We start from the raw sequence: 22534 nt of genomic DNA, 5'->3' as shown, positions 1-22534 counted from the left end.
AGCAGCAGAGAATACACACACTTCAGGGAATAGTACAGAATTCTCTCCTCAATTAAGGATTTTGGTTCCTTTGATACTTCTTTTTTCTCTTGGACGCAGCTAATCTGGTGATGCTTGAACTTCCTGGTTATGCAAGTTGAGAAGGCAGAGAATTTTGACGCACTGTCCTGTGTGATCAAAGTGCACATGCACTTTGCTGTTGAAACCAGGGCACACAGTCCTTTGTACAAACATCTATCGTATTTGGCAAAAGCTTTGACTTTTTTTTTTTAACTGGGTTTGACTGCCCAGTAACACTGTGGTGGCTGTCCGAAATGCAGAGAAGGATGTGAAAGAAACAGAGTGGAGCTTGGACACCCATGACTCTGAAGATTTGAGCTTGGTCCCCTGCTCAAGGTGATTGCCACCTTCATTGTGACTGAAGTACCTGTCACAGGGTAGCCTGTTCTCAGAAGTCTCTTCCAGCTTCTCTAAAATAAAAGCAGATGATAAGATGCTAGAACGGAAACTCCTGAGAAGAATGATGCAAAGCAGGCAAGCTGATGAGCTGTAAACAAGCAAACTGATAATCTTACTACTTGGATATTCTCCTGAAACTTTGGAATGTAATTTAAAAATAAGCAAAATATTGTGCAAGAATGTCAAGTTTTCACAGCTGTATTCCTGATTTATTTAATGGAAATAATTTTCTGTTCCAAAAGGTTAGGAAACAGGACACTGCAAAAGTTTGTAAAAAAACATCAAAATTCTAGGAAATTAAGATTTAAGAAAAATACAGCATATTTTTTAAAATGCAAAACCAACAGAAGAATACTCCTGATGCTTCAGCTTTCTTGTTTCATGCTACCTTGTACTGTTGAGCCAACCTGCTGAATGATTAAGTTAAATATATATTTCCCAAAAGACTTAACGTGAAAAAAGAAACTCGCGGAAGAAGGAGGGGAGCGGGGAAAAAAACAGTAGGTTAGCTGTACATTGCATTTTTTCTTCACTTTTGTTTGTAAGGCTGTTCTGAAAAGTTTGTGGTAATTTTTTTCGAGGAACGGTATTCATCAGTTTTAACTCCCCATTGCCTTAGATATTTACAAATGGCTCTCTAGAAAAGCGTACTGATATCCCAAACTTTTTTCCTCTCAACAGAGTAAATATCTGGCCTGCTCTGCATCTCCTTGCTTTTTTTTCCACGCAAGCATGTCCAACAAATCAGTTCACGTCATTTGTGCTCTCAAGGATCTGTAATGCTTGAGTTTTCTGGTAGTATAGGTGGTACACACAACAACAAGAAACATGTTTGAAGGTATTCAAGTACAATGCAGTTATTTTGATATAATAGTGCTGTTTACAAGTTAATGGTGTATGTATAGGAGTTATTTGGGTAGAATTTATAGAATCCTGTATCCTAATTGCTGCAATATGAAATTCAAAGAACTATACCAGACAGCGCAACCTGTCGTGTTTCTTTTCTTTACAGTGCCACTATGAAACCTAAAGTACCACCTCCTTTACCACCAAAGGCAAGTGAGGGGGATTTTGTTGCCCAGAATAAAAGGGACGGCTTTAAATAAATAAATAAATAAATGAAGAAATGCTGATGGTTCTCTGAGGTGAACCGTGACTTGAGGACTAGAATCAAGTTTCAAGTCAAGTGTGTGTTCTTGGGGGGGGGCTGACCCATATGTTCACAGCCTAGCAAATGCGCATAAAGTCTTGCACTGTATGGTACATGAGTGGTGATCTTTAGAGGTGTGCCTAGATCACATTAGGTTTTGCATGAGTAACTGAATCTTCTCATACTAAAGTTACCATAATACGAGCAGAATTAAAAAGAAAAAATAATTGTCAGATTGCTATCAGTTGGCTAGGCAAAAACTGCAGGTTTGATTACTCACTGTGCTTCACTAATTATCTTTGTATAACTGAAAAGAATTTTACAAGCAGCTTTAGTGCAGCCAGTGTCTAAACAATGTTGTCCTTTGTGACTGCACTCCCTATTTGGGGTTCTTTACACAAATCTCTGGCTGTGTCATTGTACATTCCCTAGTTTCTACTTAGATGTCTAATTTGGTTATCAGTAGTCACGAACAGTGACGTTTCCGTATGTCCAATAATTGTTTAGTGCATAACTTGAATATAATTTTAAATTTGATTTTTTGTCATGACAAGATTTTTCTTTATTACTATTCATTTCCTTTTAGTGTGTTTTTTTAAAAAAAGAAATCTTCATAGCAAAACATGTTACTTTATCGATTTACTTGTGAAAATTCCAAGATCCTAATACTTAATGTCTTTCTCACCAAGAAGTCTTTTTCTATTATGTATTTGAGTCTTTTTTATTATGTATTTATTACGACTATGTCTTTTCAGCCTAAATCCATCTTTATCCCCCAAGAAACTCACTCTTCTGAAAATGATAATCAAGGGACAATCAAGAGATGCCCAACATCTGAGAGTCCAGCAAAATCTGCATCTCAAGTTCCACCCAGACCACCCCCACCACGGTTACCTCCACAGAAATCTAACGTTTTAGGTAAGAGTTACATCAAGAAGTGTGCAGGAGGTATTGTGTAGATAATCTGATGTGATTTCATTTCTACATCTATGCACACATTAAAACATGCTGGGTGGGTGGGTGTTTTTGTGGTGGGTGAGTAACTGAAGGTGCATTAAAATTAAAAAAAAAAAAAAAAAAGCACACAAACTCTTAGGAGGGTAAAATGTACTTTCAAATAAAGCCACTGACACGATTCCTTGCTGATGTCAGTGGTGACATAGTTCCTTTTCTAAGCAACGTGCTCGTAATGTAGTATACTGAGATTGTCACAGGTAATAAAAATTTTCCTGTGTGTAAGTTTCGGATTCTTGCCCTGTGTGTCAACTGTTATGGTAATTTGATATCTGTAAACATGTCAAGAATATAGTTTTGCTTTCAAAGTTCAATTTTTATATGTAGTGAACAGGGTTAGGCAGTATACCAGGTAATAGTGCTTATTTGCTGCTTGCTCAGGCTGTTCCTTTGATGCTTTTGTTAAGGTCTAATGCTTTGAGTGCTGTATTAGACTGGCTTATTTTAAGCAAGTTTGCTGTCTGACTCTTGTTTAATATCTCACTAGGTCTTCCTTGCTATATCTTTATTACTGCAGTTGTTGTGTTAAGTCTTTCGCTGTAACACTCAAGTATCTAGTGCTGAGGAATGCCTCGAGGCTACTAACTAAAAGTCAGTAATTGAATTGTTAGCTATATCCAGGCTGCTCTTTAGATATTTTAAGAACATTTTTTCCTTATAACCATGACTGCATCCCTTTCTCTGTCCACACTGGCTTTGTTACCTTAATTACCAAACACCGTGGGCTGAGATTGCATGTGGCTTTATAGATGGTCATGTGTGGGGAACATGTATGCTTTAGAAATATAATATTGGACCATGTTCTTGCATCAATGGAAATGACACATCCAGAAATTTTGGCCCTTCAAAACTGTTCTTAGGCTAGACTACTCTTCAGTTTAAGGCAGAAGAACACATTTTTAAATCTGAATTTCTTTAGGTAATGGCTTCGCTTCCGTACAATTAAATGGTGAAAGAGAGGGATCACCACATCAACAGAATGAAGATAGAGACACTAATTTTTCAAGGAAAGAAAAGAAAGAAATACTGGTGGGTATTTAAGCTTCTAGATGTTATTCTAATGTCTCAGCTGCTTTAAATGAGCAACGGAAAGGAGCAAGTATGCTTTTTAGAGTAGAAATAATGTTGGACAGCATCTTGTTTACTTTATTCAAAGCACATTTTTGCTAGATCATCTAGTTGTGATACAGTCTTATGCTGAAGTTTGAGTCAGTATTTGTCAATAGAAACTAAAATAACCGTGGGTATACAAGGCTTGCTTACATTCACATATTTGAGAGACGTGTAATGAGAGGGAGCTCTTGCAAAGAGATGTAATGTGCTGTACTGAGTAATGACTACATAAGCAAATGAGGAAATTAAGGAATATGCTGCCACCTGATGGCTTGCTGGAGGATTTGGCTGATCCTAGAAAGGAACAGCATCAGGGCTGTTCCCAAATGAGTCCTCCTATCCCAGTGCATGCATACAGCATTTTGGGTGTTCAGGAGGGAAAAAAAGAAGAACTTAAATCTGGGGAGGGTTGTACAGATACCTGAGCTGCTTGCCTACTGGCATTTGGAGCACTAGGTTTCAGGGTCTAGTAGTTTAGGTGCAGTGTCAAACTTGAGCTGTGTATATTCATGTGAAGTTGCCCTCTTGGAGAGAATGCGATTATATACCATCTGAACCAGCTGTGGGCTGAAGAAAGGGAATATTCCTCATCCCTTCCTCTTCTTCCAAGTGAGTTTTTTTCTTTCGATCAAACCAGCACATGGCTTCCAGAGTGATTGCTTCATTACTATTATATAAAAGTGGAAGTGGGAATATGAGATAAAAGAGTGGGAAGTTTGTTCAGGTTTCCCTGTTTCAGAAAAACTGAAACTGCACCTTTTGGTGGCGGCTTCTGAGACTGAAATGTAGTGCTTTTGAGAGAAGTGGAAGAAGAAATAGGTCAGAAACCTAGTGAACATTTTTGTTTTGTTTTAAGGAACTGCTAGCAATACAGGTAATACTTCAGACAGTATAATTTCCTGAACTGCTTTGAACTGGGCCTTTTAAATCGGATGTTTAAAGTTTTCTGTGTTTTTGTAAAACCTATTTCTTCAGAAGTGTTGTTACTAGAAGGAATTGATGTTAATACAGAACAATGAGTTTAGTACCAATTGATAGAGCTTAACGCTGCTTGAAGTATTGAACAGTTGAACAATTGCTAGAATATTGCTTAAATTACTGGATATAACATTCTTTCAAGCATCATAACGTGAGAATGCTGTGTAAGAGATTATGCAGACATTCAATGAGGAGATATTAAGGAATAATAGTAGAGGTTTTAACGAAGGGAGATGATACTCCTGGTTTGGGGTGTGTGGTCAGTAGGGGAGGGGTGGTTAGCAAAGTTGTATGGAAATAAGGAAGTGTAGGTTGGAAGGAAAGTCTGTAGCCTAACGTCGTGCTCAAAAATAGGAGTGTAGACAAAGCTCTGCCATGGATTTCAGATCTGGTATGTGACATTGAACACAGCGATGTGTCCCAGAAGGTACCTGGTGCCTTCTATTACGAATATGCAACAGAAATCTTTATCGTCTAAAAAAAATCTACAGGGAGGGTTTTATATGTATTTATGTAGATACAAATACAGGCTTTTTATTTTCTGTTAATGTAATTATGCTTGATTATTCACTAACTGCTTTTAACAGCAGTGTACATTTTTAATATACATTTATATTATGGTTTTGCTGTAGTGTGGGGAGACAATATGCATGTCCATGCATATGTGCACTTGTGAGTATAAACAGTTTTTTACCTTTTATTTTCTAGAAACCAATTAGTAATGGCCTTCCTCCCACACCTAAAGTACATGTGAGTATTACTGAGACATAGAAATGTATCTTTAAGGCAGGATGTGTTTTCTTACTAAAGCTGAGAAAGTATACTTTCTGAATATTTGTTGTATTTAAAATTTAAAAAAAAAAGTGTAAAAATATCTCTGGAAATGTTAATCCACAGGTATGGCATTTCAGAAGTCACAGCTGAGTTTGTGCCAAGTAAATTCTGGAAATTTTTTGGTTCGTTTGCAACATTTAAATATAAATGAGAGTTCTGTGACCATAAATTAATTTAAAGTTTACTGAAGGTACTTACTGATCAGTCTTTCCCTGTAGGATGTAAGGAGCTGATGCATCTCAGGAACTGCAGACATAGCACTAAATTCATACTGTGCAGCTGTAGGTTTCGGAACTTCTGAACGTAGCATTCATAGATGCCTTAGGGCTGGAAATAACTTGCTACAATCACATAAGTGCACCTTCATAATGTAAAGCAAAGTAGAATTTCATTGTATTACCTGTGTGGACTTGTCATTGTGCTTCTAGCCAGCTCTGCCATCAGAAGAACTAGTCTCTCCCTTTTCTTGACCATTTGTTTCTGCCCTTACCACTCTCCTCCTCGGATGCTGGAGTGTGCATTCATGTAGTTGTGCAGGGAGCCAGAGAAGGTGTTTTTAAACAAACCTTTTGGTACGTTACTCCTAAGCCAGATCAGTTTCTCATCTTTACATAAGAAAATGAAATAGCTACAAGGATGCACAATGGTAGATAATATTATTTTTTGCTTCCTAACCATTTTAGGGGAGTAGGAATGGATAAGGCAGGAGTCCTGCCTCTTTTTCTTACAACTGTAATATGTTGCATAAATGCACGGGATTGTTCCCGAGCTCCAAATTCTTGATACGTTTAACATTGGTTATTGATGTCAACCCTGTTTTAATAAACTCAGTGCTAAATTAAATACATGGCATAAATGTGTGTATGTGAAACTAGTGGATGATAGCAATTTTGAAATATTCCTGGCACTGAAAAGAACTGAATCGCATCATGGGGAGGGAGAGATGAGGTAGTTGGTGATGGGACTGAGAAAAAGGGTAGAAAGTCTAATAGCCCGAAGTGTCAAGTCATACGTGTTGTACTCTTGCTACAAACTGCATGGACAAGCCATTCAGAGACTGTCAGCTGCCAATGTAGCGGAGCTGTAAAATGAACTAACTGAATAGTAAAACTTCTGAAGCTGATCGGATGAGTCCTTGGTGTTTGACTGCCCTCTGCATGTTCTCTCATCTTTGTGGTATTAATTCTGTGGTTCTGCTGGGTCCTTCGTAGGGTTAGAAACTTTCCCCTCTCTTCTTCTTCCCTCATCATATCCTGCCTTTTATGTATAATCAGTTTTTTCTAACCTTCCTGTTAAGTATTAGAGACTGATTTGGCACTTTCACACTCCTCTCTACCTCCTGTGTCCATCAGCTGCCAAATAATCAGTTGCAAATCTGTATGCTGCAGAGTGGCAGGAAGTGTTTTGCTTCTCACCGCTGTCTAAAGTAGCGAGATGTTCTGGGTCTCTATAATGGTATCTATGCATGGCTGTCTGTGACTCGAGACACTTGGTTCAGATTTCTTAATAACTTTCTCTGGTTGTGCATGGTGTTTTTTTTTTTTTCCTCCCCTTCCTGCCCCCTGCTATTTTTGGATGGCTTGCAGTTCAGGGGAGATGCATTAGGTACTACCTCAGAGGGGATGCCTTGCCTCCTGAATTTCCTTCCAGACTTGAATGCCTCCATGGCAGCAGGCAGTTCAAGCTGCCTTGCTTTGACCTTTTATTTTGTGTTTTTTTTTTTTCCCCCTCAGCCCCAGCAACTGAGTTTAATAATTTGTTCTGCTTGATTCTCAGCTGTATCCTTGGGATTTGTTTGCTATTTAGAGATGATACCCTCAGGCTCTGTTTACTGTTCTAAAGCATTTATAGCAGCATCTTGGCTCTGTAGGCTTCTCAGAGATCAAGCCTGAGAAAGGCCAGAGGAAAATGGTTGGTCTCGTCTGTTTTCTACCCAGTCCTTCTTTCTTAGCCATCTTCATGCTGCAGAACTCAGCTAGGTCTTAGCAATGAGCAATAGCTTCCTCCGCAGCATCTCTCCAGTGATTGGAACAGGGTCAAGGAGAATTGCCTAGCTGCTGACCAGAGCAGCAGAAACGCTTTGTTTTCTCCAAGAGATCAGAGCCTCGAGTGTCATCTGATGAATTTCCAGTTGAGTGCCTTCAGTGTTCTGCGTGCTTGGAAGGCGGCTTCCATAAACAGTTCCAAAAATCCCTTTATTGTTTTTTCTTGATATTCCCCCCTTCAAACTCCTTGATGCCAAGGGATTTGACACCATGGAAGCTGCGTGTACATTGAGGTCACTCTTTGTCAGTATCTTCTCGTTCTCCTGCATTGTCATCTGTGTCTTATCTCTTATGTTCTTATGTCTGCAGAAGGTTCAACTCATTGTCTAGTGAGCAGCCAGCTCCCTCCTTGGTACTGAGACTTCTGCAGCAATACTAGCAGTGCTGAGGTCTTTCCACTTTTCTTTGTGCCATAGGGTCATTCACATTTTGCTGTTCCCATTAATTGATTTTTTTTTTCTCTTGCACTAGTAAATACAGACCAAGTCATGGTCTTCATGATAGTGATGCAAGAGATGGATGTCCAAAGCCCAAAGAGGGGTCTAATTTCTGCTGCTTTTAATTTTAAACAGTTAATTCTGAATTATTTTCTTTGCTTTTTTACACTAAACTGCGTTCAGAAGGTACTGAAATTTGTGCAGACTTTCTTATTCAGCAGAAGTTTAACAAAAGAAATTGTTCAAATGTTGACACGAGAGCTATTTGTTAAATTCACGAAGTATTGACAGAAAGTGAAAACGTCATTCCATAGCTCTGTATAGAATATGCAGCTTTGCATAAAGGTGATGTCTGCTCATATTTGGATGGCAACACTTACTTAGGAGTGACTTTTATGTTTGCCCATCTTTTGGTAAATAGTTGCATTTCACTTTACTACTTGTTTCTACCGTGTCAGTTCCTGTTATCTACTGTACTGTCAATCAGGTCTGTTTCCTAACAAAATAGGATGGGTTGTTGTGATGTTCAGGGAAGAATGGAGAAAGCCCTGGCTTCTGCTTTTCAGTCATTGTGATAAGAATTTACTAATTATTCTTATAGACATCCTCGAGTGCTAGTGCTTCATTAGGGGGAGGATGGAGAGATGGACTATAATATGCTGTGCAAGACTCCTGTTTAGCAGGCAAACTGAAGTTAATTGGATTATGCTAAACAAGGAATGGAATCTTCTACCAGAGGTTTTCCTATCAGTACTGTAAATAAATCAACTCAGAACAACGAATAGGAAATCCAAAACTAAGATTTTAATTGTGGCATGTCCTAGAGTTTTGTTTCATGTTTGTGAAATATGGCAAGAATAAAACTTCACTTTTCAGACTGTTTCTAAAATCACAGAAACCAGGAACCCTTTTCAGGTTTCTCACATGTGTAGGAAGTACATGCTTAGACTAGTAATTTAAGAGCTACTTCAGAAATGCTCATTCTGGTATGTTTGTTCAGAAGGATCTTATAGACAAAGTATCACTTAAAAAAAAAAAAAATCTATTTGCCAGCATATTGTCTGGATGAGATTATTTTCCATGTGGCAAATGAAGCTACTCTTAACTTGTTAATACTTCAAAATCAAAATAATCCCATTGGAAATGTTGTAGATTTTTATTAATTTATTTTTACTTCTACAGATGGGTGCTTGCTTTTCAAAGGTTTTCAATGGCTGTCCATTAAAAATTCATTGTGCAACATCATGGATAAATCCAGATACAAGAGGTAGTATGTTATGTCGATTTTACCTATTTTGTCGTCTCATAGGCTTTCAGGAGTGTTTAGATAAGTACGACTATTCCCTTTAAAGTAACTTTATTTATGTAAGCAGTTCTTTAATTATACCACTGTTGTCTCAAGTACAGTGTGTTTTTTTTTTGTTATATTGAAGTATATGGGGCACAATTTTCAGCTTTAATTAAAAAAGAATAAATTGCATGCTAAATAAAGGCAAAGAAACATCTTTCTGGTTGTGACCCAACTCTTCTCAACATTGTAGTCCAAAATATACCGCTCCTAATTTATTTTTAAAAATCTGACTTCCAGAGGTACTACTTGAGATTTATTACTTCATCATTTTCTTCTTGTTTGTTTTTCCCCTAAATCTTCTTGGTTGTACAGGTTAGTTTGGTGCATCTCTCTTCATTTTTACATACGTTTTAGTGCTTCATTAAATTGCCTGATGAAAAGGATAATTGGTAACACTGTACTCATATTACCTGCAGTTTCACCTTCTGATTATAGGCTACATAGACGTGCTACTGAGCCAGTAAGCAAAAAAATACTTAGTGCTTTTTTAGAAACTGAAATTGTGAAAGTCAGTCTTTGCTGTTGACATCTTCTCAATATGAGATGCCTGCCTTGTTTGGCTGTCCAAATGCAAACAAGGGTATTAATTAACTTCCATTGTAATTGCAATAAGCAACAGGTGAATCATGCTCAAGAAGTGATGCACCCCTCAAATAGTGAGAAAACTTTCCAGTCAATACTTCAGTCAGTTCTTCCTTGTAGTTGTATTACTGCTGTTTTTTTTTCCCAGTTAGTCACAAAAAAAAACTCTTTCAAGTCTTACAACAGCTTCGTAAATTTAAGCTTCCTTGGTGAGGTTATATTTTCAGACACCATAACTATCCTATGTCAGTTGATTTCCACATGTGCAATTGTTTTAGTTTAGTTTTGATAAAGGTTTGGTAAAGTACTGCATACACTTAATTTAAAAAAAAAAAATCAATATTGCTGGATTTGTTTGTGTTTGCAGATCAATACTTGATATTTGGTGCAGAAGAAGGTATTTACACACTGAACCTCAATGAACTTCATGAAACGTCAATGGAGCAGGTATGTTTCAGTTTAGATACTTTTGTAAAAACAAAAAAAGAAGCAAAAAAACCCACCACCATCTCTGACAGTTTTTAGCCACTCATATTAATGTAATATAGTGCTTCTAAAAGCTGTGTTTACTGCAGTTACATAGACACTGGTTACACTGAGATTTGACTTGTTTACTATACATTTCAGTCATATATTGTTTTTTGTAGGTTAAACCATATTTAAGTAGGAGGCCTGCATATATTAATGCATTGAACTTCATTTTATTGCATTATCCTGGAGTTAAATGATTTGTTCAATAGTATGGAATTTCCTTGACATGTTTTGTATGAAGGTCTCTTTTTTTTTTTTTTTTTTTTTTTACTTTACAAGATAGGATATTTACGTCAAGCGTTATGTTTCAGCTACAAGGAAATGAGAAGATCCTTTAAATGCTAGATTCCATTCTTTCAGCCTTAAAAACAGTTTTGCTGATGAAACTCAACTTACTGAATCCCAGTTAAAACTCTGTCTTTGCAGAATCTGATAAATAGTAATTTTTTGAGGGGATAGTGGGGAGGGGGAAATGCCAATTGCAGGTTTTTCTATATGGTGACTTCTCCAGCTCTTTGGTTAATCTCTAAGAGACTTGTTTTCTTTCCTGCCTTCTCCCTAACTTAGGGAGCTATGCATCTGCCATCAAGATGGAGGAATTTGCAAGGACAGCCTTCACACTGTAAGCTGGAGGCACTGGTGTTTGTTCATTTTCCAGGGTCCAGACTTTGTAGAGATGTCTGTTGTGTTGAGAAGGCGGCTTAGGTAGCTTGCACTGAGCTCCATGTAACCCATAATCATATTGGTGCTTGAGTTAGCTGGTTAAAACTTAGCTCAGGTACCTCTCTGCTGCTGCAGTGCAGTTGTAAAATATGCCTTGAGGAATATCACTAATGCAATAATTCCTGCAGGCCGAACAGACCACTGAAGTTTTTGAAAAATGGCAAAAATGGAGAATAGATAAAATGAAACTCATGCTCTTATATCCATCCATGTTTTCTTTAAGTACAATGTTCTGCAGTGCATTGTCAAATGATGTTTTAAGTATTTTAATAAGCACTTGCAGACACAAAGAGGTGCTAGTAAAAACAGCCAGTCGTGTCACTGGAGCAATGCGTGGCAGCCTAATCAACCTGCATATTTGAAGTACTGCTGTTCTTTTCTAATCCTCAGATCCAACCCACTGAGTCACAGTATGCTTATGCAACTACAGAAGATCAGTCAAATGTGCAAAGTAAATTTAGATACTGTCGGGCTGTTAGAATGTTGCTTTTTTTTAATAGTCTTTAGGTTATGAGAAGACTTCAGGAATAGAAGTGCACCCTCTGTGCTGACCATTTGTTACATCCTTATTTACGATAACAGTCAGTAGGGCTTTAACTCAAATAGTGTTTTTGAATCCTGTGGTTCACTTTGTTGTTTACTCTCTAGGTCTGATAGAATTCACTGTAAAAGCAAAAGTAGTATTCTTGGTTATTTTCCATTTCATTTCACTCCGCTAATGGACAAAGCAGAAATAATACGTGTTTCCAGAAGTCAGTACAGCTTCAGGATGATCTCTCACTCTTACAGAAAAATCTTCCAGTTAATCTACGTATCTCTTCAAATCTCTATAATACACCAGCAGGGAGATTACAGTTTTTGTTTTTAAGAGTAATTTTATATATCTCCTGCTGGGTGGTCTGTCTAGTGCAATAGTCTGTTTCCTACAGCGGCAATAGGAAACGCCCATGGGCTCAGCCACTTTCTGATGTCCCCTCACAGTCAGTCCCCTTGTACTTCTCTACAGGCATCGAATCAGGCATGTTGGAGGGTATGTCCCTGCCTGTTTGCCTTTGTGTCCATTTATGGGCCTGTTGGACATGAGTATGTCTAATCCCTCATTTACACTGTTGATACTGTCCCCTTCCATGACCACTTGTGGCAACAAGCTCCAGAAGCTCTGTGAGAGGAAGGAAAAAAAGAAAAAAAAAAAAACTTTTTAATTTTTTTCTTAAAAGATGTCTTAATAGTTTCAGACCCTTCTTTCTATTAATTGTGTCTAGTGATATGACAAATAACAATTCTGCCTTGACCATTTGTTGCATTCCTTGATCACTTCAGTGAAACGTGTAACCATATGCAGATGGAGAGTCGCTTCAAGTGCCAGTTCTAATTGTTTCAAGACATTTGGAATACTGATGGCTTTAGTTCATTGACCATGCTTTGTTTACTGAAGCTTATGTTAAGTGTTTCTCCTTTGAAGGAGAAAGGCTGGTGGTTATTAAAATTTTTGAAAAAGGATGAATTGATCTTTATAATGACACTGTGGGCTAATTATAGTATACTTGAAGACCTGAATATAAAATGTTCCAATTGTCTAAATGTTAATGTGTATGTTAAATATAGTGTGTGTGCCTAAGATTTACTCTGAATTAACTCTGGACTCCAGGTAACTATTATTTGGCTTAAGCTAATTTCTGCTACAAAAAGCAAGTCAATATTAGTTTTGTCCTGTCGTCTATGCAGACTTTAATTGATCAAGTTAATGTGCTCATATTTTATGTCCACTGAACTGAATGTATGTTTTTTTCTTCCCTATCAGCTATTTCCTCGAAGGTGTACGTGGTTATATGTCATGAACAATTGTTTGTTATCAGTATCTGGTAAGTTGCTCTGCCACCTGTGAGTGGTAATATTTGTATACATTTGTTTTCGTATTTGAAGTGTTTTTTTCTAATTTCCAGGTAAAGCTTCTCAGCTATATTCCCATAATCTGCCAGGACTCTTTGATTATGCAAGGCAAATGCAAAAGTTACCTGTTGCTATTCCAGCACATAAACTCCCTGACCGAATACTTCCCAGGTAAGTATGCATCATCAGATAATATCAGAATATCTTAATTCTAAGAGTTCAGGGTATGCCTGTGAAAGTCTGGGAATCCCAAATAATTTGGAACTCTGTTCACATGTTCACACATTTCCATAAGTAACTCATATGGGTGTTAGAGTATAGACTTCTAAGTTTACGTGAATCAAGATGTGACTATACTCTTAACAGAGAACTGAGTTTCAGTACATTTTACCTTCTTGTCTGGAAGCCTCTTGCTTCTGGGTATGGGTCTTGTCAAGTGTAGTCTAGCATGGGAAGTCATGATTGTCCCTGTGAAACAGAATCTCAGATTAGTATTGTACCTGTGATATTTCAGTCAGGTAGAAATGGTGATCTTATGTTAGTTACTTGCTTGGGCTCTGGGCACTCTGTTTCCATTCTATTAAAAAAAAAAAGTTGCACTTAAATGCGTTTCCCCACCTTACTGTGTTTAAAAAAAAAAAAAAAAGGAGGGGGGCAAGATGATTAAGGCGACCCTTACTGCAAAAGGAATGGGCTGATGGGTTATTTTGAAAGCTGGGAAAAACAGAAGTGGAACACAGATTTGACACTCATCATTGGCAAGTCATTTGCAGGTGAGGGTGGAAAGTATTACAAGGAAATTTGTGTCCCCAGATGCCTTCAGTAATTGTACATGCAGTCCCTCCAACTTTATTTACCACCAAGAGCATGCAAAATCCCAGAGACTGAGTACAGTGTCTACCAAACAAGCCTTAGGAGCCCATTCAAATTCAAGAGGAAGAGATAGTAACGTTAATCTAGTTTGCAGATAAACTTCTGGTTCTCAGAGGGCATAGTTAATCATCTTCTCAAGTAATAGGCTTTTTTATTAGCGAATTGTGTTATAGACCTGATTCTCGACTACCTTTGGTTCTGCTGACAGCCTATTAACATTTAATTCTCAGATTCAGGAAAGGCTTCTCGTTCAGTCATCTACAAACATATAGGTGCAACACTTATCTAAAAATTGTGCTCTTCCTAGAGGCTAAATTCATATTACTTAAGAGATAATTTGTACTTTGAAATGTTGTCTTCTGTGTGCCTGCACCATGGTTCTTCTCCTTTCTCTTCCAAACTAACTTCGTCGGGGTGGCTTTGGCTTGAGGATTTTATCAGCAGTGGACTGATGATCATAATTATTACAACGATCATGTGCGGGAAAAAAATCAGACAATGTTCAGCCTGGAATGACTCCTCAGTTAAGTTCCAGAAGGCTCAGAAAATTTCCTGTTCAGTCCTGTCACATCCCAAGAAAAATGCAGCACAACCTGAATGTGCGAGTGCCAAGCTAGTCGTTCAAAGGCAGGACAGATTAATTTAGATAATCCATTTTGCTGCTTTATCCTTTGGCTGTAAGGCGTCAGGGTAGTAACATTAGCCAGGCAGACTACCAGAATTATATTTGAAGTATGTAGAAAAGCATAATTTTTTTCCCCTATCAGACCACAAAGTATATTCCGCAGCAAGTTCCTAGATAACACGGTGATGAGTACAACATGAATAATGTAGATAAAGTAAAAGCAAAGTTTTCTGTAGAGAAAATGTGAAGCAAAGTAAAATTCCAAGTCATTATGCGAGGTTCAGTATGGTTGTCTGCCTAATGGTCTAAGCTCAATGTATGATATTTGGTAGACAAGTATTCAGAAGTAGAAAATAAGTCTGCTGTAAGTCTCCTGTTCAGCTTCTTTCCTTTGCATGTCCTTGAGTTGGTCCTTTCAAGATTTTCATGACTTCTCCAGCCAAAATCTGTGGCTAATAGAGTTTTTACACTGCTCAGTCCTACTGCATTACCAGTCATTTCTGGACAGCTTCATTTGAAATGCTATGCAAGTATTTTCCTAGTTCATAGCTTTGACCACAGCATCTACCTATCACTTCGCTTATTCCCATCTTTTCTGCAGCATCAGTCAAATTAGTTATTTTTACCATCTAGGCTACTACTGTGAGCAATCTCCATTCAATCTGTAGTCTTCTAGTCTGTTCAGAAGCATTGATTTCCACTTACAGCAAATAACACCATCTCCCCAGCTTATCTGATAATTTTTCAAGCGATTGTTTTTGTCGTTTCTCAGGGAGTGTTCCCTGCACGGGAGATCTTGCAAAGCTGTCTTCCTGTCCTCCTTCAGACCTGCTCTTGAAACTCATGCTGTGTTGCCTATGAAAAGCTTTCATAAAAATCCTAAGGTGCGAGTTTGCAAGGACAGTAGTCCAGCAAGCTATCCAGCACAACATAGTTTTCCACATTCCAAGTCCCCATGTCTTGTCTTGAACTGTAATGTCCTCGGGACAAGAATGGATTTTGTTACCTGTATTAGCATCCAGCACAAGATGCAACAAGTTATAGGTTGACTTCTAACTGCATTCATAATGCTGAATAACTGAGCAGCATCTCAGTGCTTCATGGAGGGATCGCACTGTGTGTTCTAGGCATTTTGTTTTGAGAAGAGATAAATGTGTAACTTTCCTGGGGGACAAGTACAATTTTCACAGCAACAACATTCTGAAAAGCAAATATATTCAGTTGCTTTAGTTGATTGATAATTCTGTGTTTATCTTGTAGGAAGTTTGCGGTGTCTACAAAAATTCCCGACACCAAATGGTGTCAGAAGTGTTGTGTTGGTAAGTAAAGATCTGCAGTTAATGCCAATAAGCAGTACAAATGGTGGCAGTATTAAGATTTCTGTGTCGGTTTTTGGAGGTCAAGGGAGAAGAGGCTTTTCTGTAATTATGAAACTATGCATCTGCAGACAGTGACCTCATCACGCTAATCCTTGCATTTAGGCAATGAAAACTTGCCCATTTTTCTCTGTGTTTTTGAAGATAAAGACATTCCTCAAGAAAATGCAGAGAGGCAAAATGCATGTCAGATTTAAGCCAGCCCTCAGGAAGAACCTAATCTCCATGGATGAAGTGACTTAAAGATGTTACCGTCAGGTTAAGTAACCTGACTTACTAGTGGAAGATCCAATGATTTATATTGGATGATAAAAGCAAATAATGTTTTCAGTTCTTTGGGGACAGTCCCTGAAGACTTCATAGTGTCTTCAAAGTGCCAACTACTGAAGAATTAAAGCTGCGGTGTGTTAAGAATGTTTTAAAGGTAACTGTGGATGATCTCTTAAATTCTTATCCCTGGGAATGTTTCATCTGGTGTTCCATAATCCAGTCTTTGGTATGAGGAGTTGTACAGGAGATTTTCAGTGGTGGGTGAGCATCTGTTGCTTATCCTGATGAAAATCTCCCCAGGATTGCTAAAACATCCTATGTTTGTTATCACTTCTTTGCCCAGCTCACCTGTTAAAACTTGTCTCTTTCTGGGATACAAATCCTTCAGGGTGTGGTAGGGTGTTAATGATATGCACTGTGTACGTTCAGGCCTTGCCTTAATTGAGGCGTCTAGTCAAGCTGTGAATGTTAATGGATGCTGAAAGGAAAGCTTCCAGTCTCTCACTTCTCTGTGGTATGGATGTTATCTGGGGGGTGTGGAGAGGCAGGGATCAGAGCAGGTACAAGCGCTGGCTTTCTGACACTAAAGTTCATTTCAGAGCCCCTTTGTTTTAAGATAACTCTTTGTTAAATGAGGGACATGGTGGTATGCTCCTCTGTAATCTTACGGTTTCTACACTACCAGGCACAGAATTTAACAAGAGTGCTGTGGGAGTTGGCACGATGAGGGCGAGTTCATCGTTGTGCTCAGGGACAGCTTAACCTAATAAGCCTGGAGCGCTTCTTGCATGATGGGCACTGGGAATTTGTGGTTGTAACAGGGACAGCTGCAAAAGGCAGCACCCCACCTACTGCCTTGCTTACTACATGCAGCCTGAGTCTTCATTCTTGCTGGCAGCATAAGGATCCCTTTGGCCTGGGGAAAGCAGCAGTGCCATAGGAGGCAGAAAAAGACCAGAAGTTCTGGTCTTGTCTCTCCAGCTTACAGGTGTTGCTAATTGCCTGTTTTGTGGTTTCTGCTGCTGAGTTCAGCGTTACTGAGGGTCATGCCAAGTGTTGTTTGCTGCCTTTTGCAGTTGGCTTGACTTGATGGTGAAGGAGAACTTGGGTTAATGACATTGAGCTTTTGTGTTTCAGATGCCAGTGGATTGCGAGTGGATTTTCTTGGCAGTGGAGTAGCATGAGCATTTCTCATCTATGTAGATAGTGCTGCGTTAGATGCTTGTTATTTGAACTCTGTTGTTAATTGCCTGGTGGCTGGCTGATGGTTAGTTTACTGCAAGTTAACATCTGGTCTTTAGATGTAATTGTACAAGGTGCAAAGTAACGCTTGTTGTTCTTAAGCAGTGCCAGCATATCCATTAGGGAGTGAAATTTTGTCATTACTGTAGAATTAAAGTTGTAGAATTCCAGATTTCACAGTGCTTAATTTTTGCAACTTTATTGTCCTCTCTACAATTCTAAATTGATCTCTGATAAAAAATGGAAAAAGAGCAGTTGAATGGAAACTGATGTCACTTTAAAACTGTATTTCATGCTGGTCAAGAAGTGCTAATCAGAAATACAGTACATGGATTTCAGACTTAGCATTATGGTGCTTGAAAGGCAGCTGAGCAGTTCTCAAGTGACAGTGGCTGTTCGGTTCCTTCTGGGTAATTGTCCATGCTTCAAAGAAAAAGCCATTCCTTAATAGCTTCTCGTGATAATTTGGAGAGAGTTTAAGCAAACCACCGTGCTAGAGCATGATACCTCAAATGTTTGTGCCCCCCCTTTTTTAAATTAATTGTCTAAAGTATTAAATCCCATCTACTGTTTCAAAAAACAAAAATCAACGTTATTTTGAGCTGAAGCGGTGAAACATGCAGCAGCTCTCTTGTGAGAGTTGTTTATTATGGCTTATTTGGCACCAGCTTCTTGCTGTTCATGCCCAACGGAAAGGCAGCCCCCACTCCAGCATGCTCACTGCCACCATTTTCAAAGTATGGATGTTGACTTCTCAGCAGCTTCCCTTCATGAAAGATTAGGGTAGGGATGGGAGGGATATTTTCCAGAAATGTATGGACTGTTATTTAGTTGAAAATTGTTTATGATTTATATTTGCTTAGTATACTAATGTACCTTACCTCTCCTTTTTTTGGCAGTGAGGAATCCCTACACAGGTCACAAGTACCTTTGTGGAGCACTACAGTCTAGCATTGTTTTGTTAGAATGGGTTGAACCAATGCAAAAATTCATGTTAATCAAGGTAATACTGCAATAAGATCAAGTACTCCGATGTTCATTTCTATTTGTCTTGTAGTGATTTGTTATGAATAAGTATAGGCTATTACCTGTGTTATTTAATAACATTACGTAAGTAAATAACTTAGTTATTACCATGCATTGACTTTTCTCACGATTTCTGTTAAATTACATTGCAGATATTTGAAAAGCTATTTTCAATATCCATTTACTGACTCAAAATGTATATAGGAATGTTGTTTTTTCTTTTGTGGTGCACTTCAGTTGAAGAACAAAGCCCTCCTTGCATGAGCATTGCCTTTTAGTTGCACAATAGAAAACTCTCGCTTGCAGGCTGAGGCAAGGCCAAATGGAGAGATAACAGGGGTTAGAAGTGGGCTTGCTTCCATACCAGAGAGAAGGTAGCCAAATGTTCTGTGCTTTGAGATGCTGTAGGTGCCCAGAAATGTTTGTTTTCTCCCCCTTTGACACCATCAGAAGAAATGGAACCAAGGTGCACTCCTTTATAAGACAGGCAGCTGCTATGACTTGATCAGCCTAGGAAGCAATGGCTTAGAGCCTCCATATCTAAGGGGGACAATCCTGGGTATAGCACTCTTGTCCTCTGTAAGCAGCAGCACAGAGCACACATGATGAAAGGCATCCCATCTATTTTAACCAAATCAGCATGAAGACTTTCTAATCTTCTTAACTTGGGCTTTCTGTATCTGTCTAATACTGTTATCCGAAGAAGTAAACTAAGTCTTATAAAATATACAAAATAAAACTTACTATATGGTTTAAATAGCTAATAGCAACTTGAACTAAACTTGTTTCCCTTCTAATATATATTTTTTGTTTCTTAATCTAGCACATAGATTTTCCTGTACCTTGTCCACTGAGATTGTTTGAAATGCTGGTAGTCCCAGAGCAGGAATTCCCTTTAGTTTGTGTCGGTGTCAGTAGAGGAAGAGACTTCAATCAGGTGGTGAAGTTTGAGACTGTCAACCCAAATTCTACCTCTTCATGGTTTACAGAAACAGGTTTGTGCATGCTGTTGTGATTGCATTCAGAAGTGTTCCTTGCTTGTCTATTAGAGTTGAAGTACTAGAAAGGTAGTTTCCTTTGACAAAACTAATGGTTAAATCATTAAAGCGAAGTGATCATGATAAGCCTTTTTTGTTTAAAGGGGTATCTGGTTGTACCTGCTTGTATATGCACCCTTGTTTTTGTTGGTTTTTTTAATGTTTCTACTGTTGAACCAATTGGACTTTTGTTACACTCAGTCTCAAGGATGGAGTTGTGGTTTCTTGCATTTCCATAAATAAGCCTGTAATTGACTTTTAGCCACTGTGCTGCTCTGTGCTTTACACTGGCACTACGACTTTTGTTTATTTAATAGATTTTAATAGAATTACTCTCTGAGCTATTTCTTTCAAAATCACTGTAGGTGTGGTTTGGCTCTCCTGCAATAAGCTAGTAGGGTCAGAAATGGTGTTGTCAGCCTCCTTTTGTGAGGGAGCATTTTTCTGTTTTGATGTTTATGGAATGAGAAAAGAACTAGAACCACTGGTAGAAGAGAGCCAAGCACCTGTCCGTCACTGGTCTGTGTGCTGTAAAAGTAAGGAGGCCACCTTCGGTGTAACAGTAGAAACTTTTGCAAAGGAAATGTGCTAAGAATTATTTTTCTAGAGTTGCAAGGATCTCTCTAAACATAGGTACAGTAGTGAGCCAACCCGAGTTATGGCTTGCAGGTTTAGAAGCAGTAAATAACTTAGTTATTACCAGCCATAGAGTCCTTGTTGATCCACGGTGAATTTATATGTTGCCCTGTGCTGGCATATATGTGTGTACCAATCTGGCTAATTGGATACTGTGGAATTCAGTAAGTAGTAGTTTCCATTGGAAAGATGCCTGCTGACTTTTTTGCTGCTGAAAAGGATATGTCAGAGTGACACAGCTTAAAGAGTTGGTACAAAACCAAAGTGATCAGTGGATGGCCAGTTAATGCACTTACTATGTCAGAGTTAGTGCATTTTATTTTCAAGCTCATATATATTTATGTGACTGTGACTCCAGCAGAGTCAATAAAAATAGCATGCTGAAGGGAAATTCTTTGAACCATAACATCTTGTTGTCATTCTTCTTTCAATATTGTCTGCATCACTATGTAAATACAAGAATAGTAATCCCTTCCCAATTCCTTTTTTTTTTTAAATGTTGGTAATTTAACACTGCATTGTGCTTTCCAGAAATACTTCTTAAACTTCCTTGAGTCAGTTGTGTCTTCCCTTATTGTGTCTGTGTTTTCTTCTATTTATTTAACACTAATTTAAACCCTCACGTTGTATTGGTTTTTTCCTGTCCTCTGCTGGCAGGAAGGCGATAATGCAATCAAAAAGATATTTGTTTAATGAGGAAAGTGTTTACCATATGGTCACAAATATTTTTTTTTGTTTGACATTTGGCATTTATTTGTGAATTCTTTCAAAAAAAAAAGTCTTTTTCAGACAATTAGCTGTCGGAGACTTACTGCAGGGGCTTGCTTTCTTCCCTTCCCATCCCTCTCCTGTTAGCTTCAGCCAGTGAAGTGCATGTTTCCACATCACATGATGTGTTTGCACAGGTGTATATCCTCCAGTCTTTGTTGCATGCTTTCATCATGGCTATATCCACCGTTGGTTAAGATCACGCATTCGAAATTGGTTAAGGTCGTTAATGTATACCTTCCAAGACACCAAACAACAAAAGAGAGATGGAGAGGCCGTCTCAAGGAGCACACTTCTGCCATCATCCTTGAGTTTTTTACTTCTCAACAGCACCGTGAAATTTATTACGTATTTTAGGTAGCATGCTCTAATTTCTCAACTCTGACAGATTTATTGAGTTTGTATTTTTTGTATGAAAGAATGCCTACAGAGTCACTGGCAGCAATGCTGAGTTAGTAAGAGCTGCTTTTTGTGTAATTCTAAAGTTAGCAAACAAATGGACCAAACTACACTTCTCTTTTGAGTTGACATGTCCACTGATCGCTTGTGGGTCAGATCCCCCTGTTTGCTGTGATGAAGACTTCTGCAGTTGTAACCCAGAAGAAAGGAAGGTAACCTTTCCTTTGAAAGTTTGGAGAAGGAAATTGTCCCACAGTTTCTCATATCTGGGGGTGGAAAGTCTAAAAAGAGCAGCAAGAATTAAGTTCTAATTATAAAGGTTCCTAGCAAGATTTAGAAATAACAGCAGAAGAAAAATGGACTGAAACAGCATTCAGATTTAGTGTGAACAGACTCAGATGTATGCGTTTTTTTTGCAACAGCAATATTAAATGAGACGGATGGAGAACAAAAGAACAACAATGTACATGAGTTTGCTTTTGTGACTCGGCTCAGAAAAGGCTGGATTAAGTCCATACTTTAATATTACAGCTTCAGTTTTCTCATCACAGTCAACAAGTTGGATCAGTGGACATGCCTTTCTAACAGAAGAGAAATGTCACTGGTAAGATGATTATTTTAAGTAGATAAAAACACACTAACCCATTAAATTGTCTCAACCTCTGGAACTTCAGTTTCAAATTCATGGTAATTTAGGTTACAAACTAACACTGTCATTTTTTTTTACAGACACTACAGAGACAAGTGTTGTACATGTAACACAGCTGGAGAGAGATACCATTTTGGTGTGTTTGGATTGTAAGTTTCAGTATCAACTAAATATATACATATGCATGCACATGCATACTATATGTCTTCAAATTAGGTCATATATTGAAGATTAATTGTTGGTTGATGTATTCTATTTGTTGTCTAGGCTGCATAAAAATAGTGAATTTGCAAGGCAGGTTAAAATCCAGCCGCAAGCTGTCATCAGAGCTCACATTTGACTTTCAAATTGAATCAATAGGTAAGTTGTTTTTTGTTATTAGTATTGAATATTTGATTAGCTTATTTACTATTACAACACAGAATTACTTGATAACTGTCAAGTCTTTTGGTATGCGAAACATCACATGGTCACTTTGAGCTCGAAAGCTTAGTAGAAGGCTGAGCATGCTGCATAACATGCTTCT

General features: G+C 38.2%; 1 protein-coding gene across 7 annotated transcripts in view; it reads left to right on the top strand.

Moving 5' to 3' along the window:
- MAP4K3 (mitogen-activated protein kinase kinase kinase kinase 3) overlaps positions 1–22534 on the top strand; it is an 81170-nt gene that overhangs the window by 50013 nt on the left and 8623 nt on the right. For 4 of the 7 annotated variants that reach the window (XM_040551067.1, XM_040551070.1, XM_040551068.1 and 1 more), the window contains 13 exons: positions 1472–1514; positions 2365–2527; positions 3543–3652; positions 5423–5464; positions 9213–9297; positions 10331–10410; positions 13019–13079; positions 13161–13278; positions 15866–15924; positions 18393–18496; positions 19343–19514; positions 22089–22157; positions 22276–22368. In XM_040551067.1, coding sequence (XP_040407001.1) covers positions 1472–1514; positions 2365–2527; positions 3543–3652; positions 5423–5464; positions 9213–9297; positions 10331–10410; positions 13019–13079; positions 13161–13278; positions 15866–15924; positions 18393–18496; positions 19343–19514; positions 22089–22157; positions 22276–22368 — 1199 coding nt within the window. The remainder of the gene's footprint in view (positions 1–1471; positions 1515–2364; positions 2528–3542; positions 3653–5422; positions 5465–9212; positions 9298–10330; positions 10411–13018; positions 13080–13160; positions 13279–15865; positions 15925–18392; positions 18497–19342; positions 19515–22088; positions 22158–22275; positions 22369–22534) is intronic. The other 3 variants (XM_040551071.1, XM_040551069.1, XM_040551065.1) reach the window with 1 other exon arrangement.

Source organism: Cygnus olor, chromosome 3 (genome assembly GCF_009769625.2).
Source record: "Cygnus olor isolate bCygOlo1 chromosome 3, bCygOlo1.pri.v2, whole genome shotgun sequence".
In the NCBI taxonomy this organism is placed as follows: domain Eukaryota; kingdom Metazoa; phylum Chordata; class Aves; order Anseriformes; family Anatidae; genus Cygnus; species Cygnus olor.
Note: the sequence above shows the minus strand (reverse complement) of the source record. Positions and strands in the feature narration are given on the sequence as shown.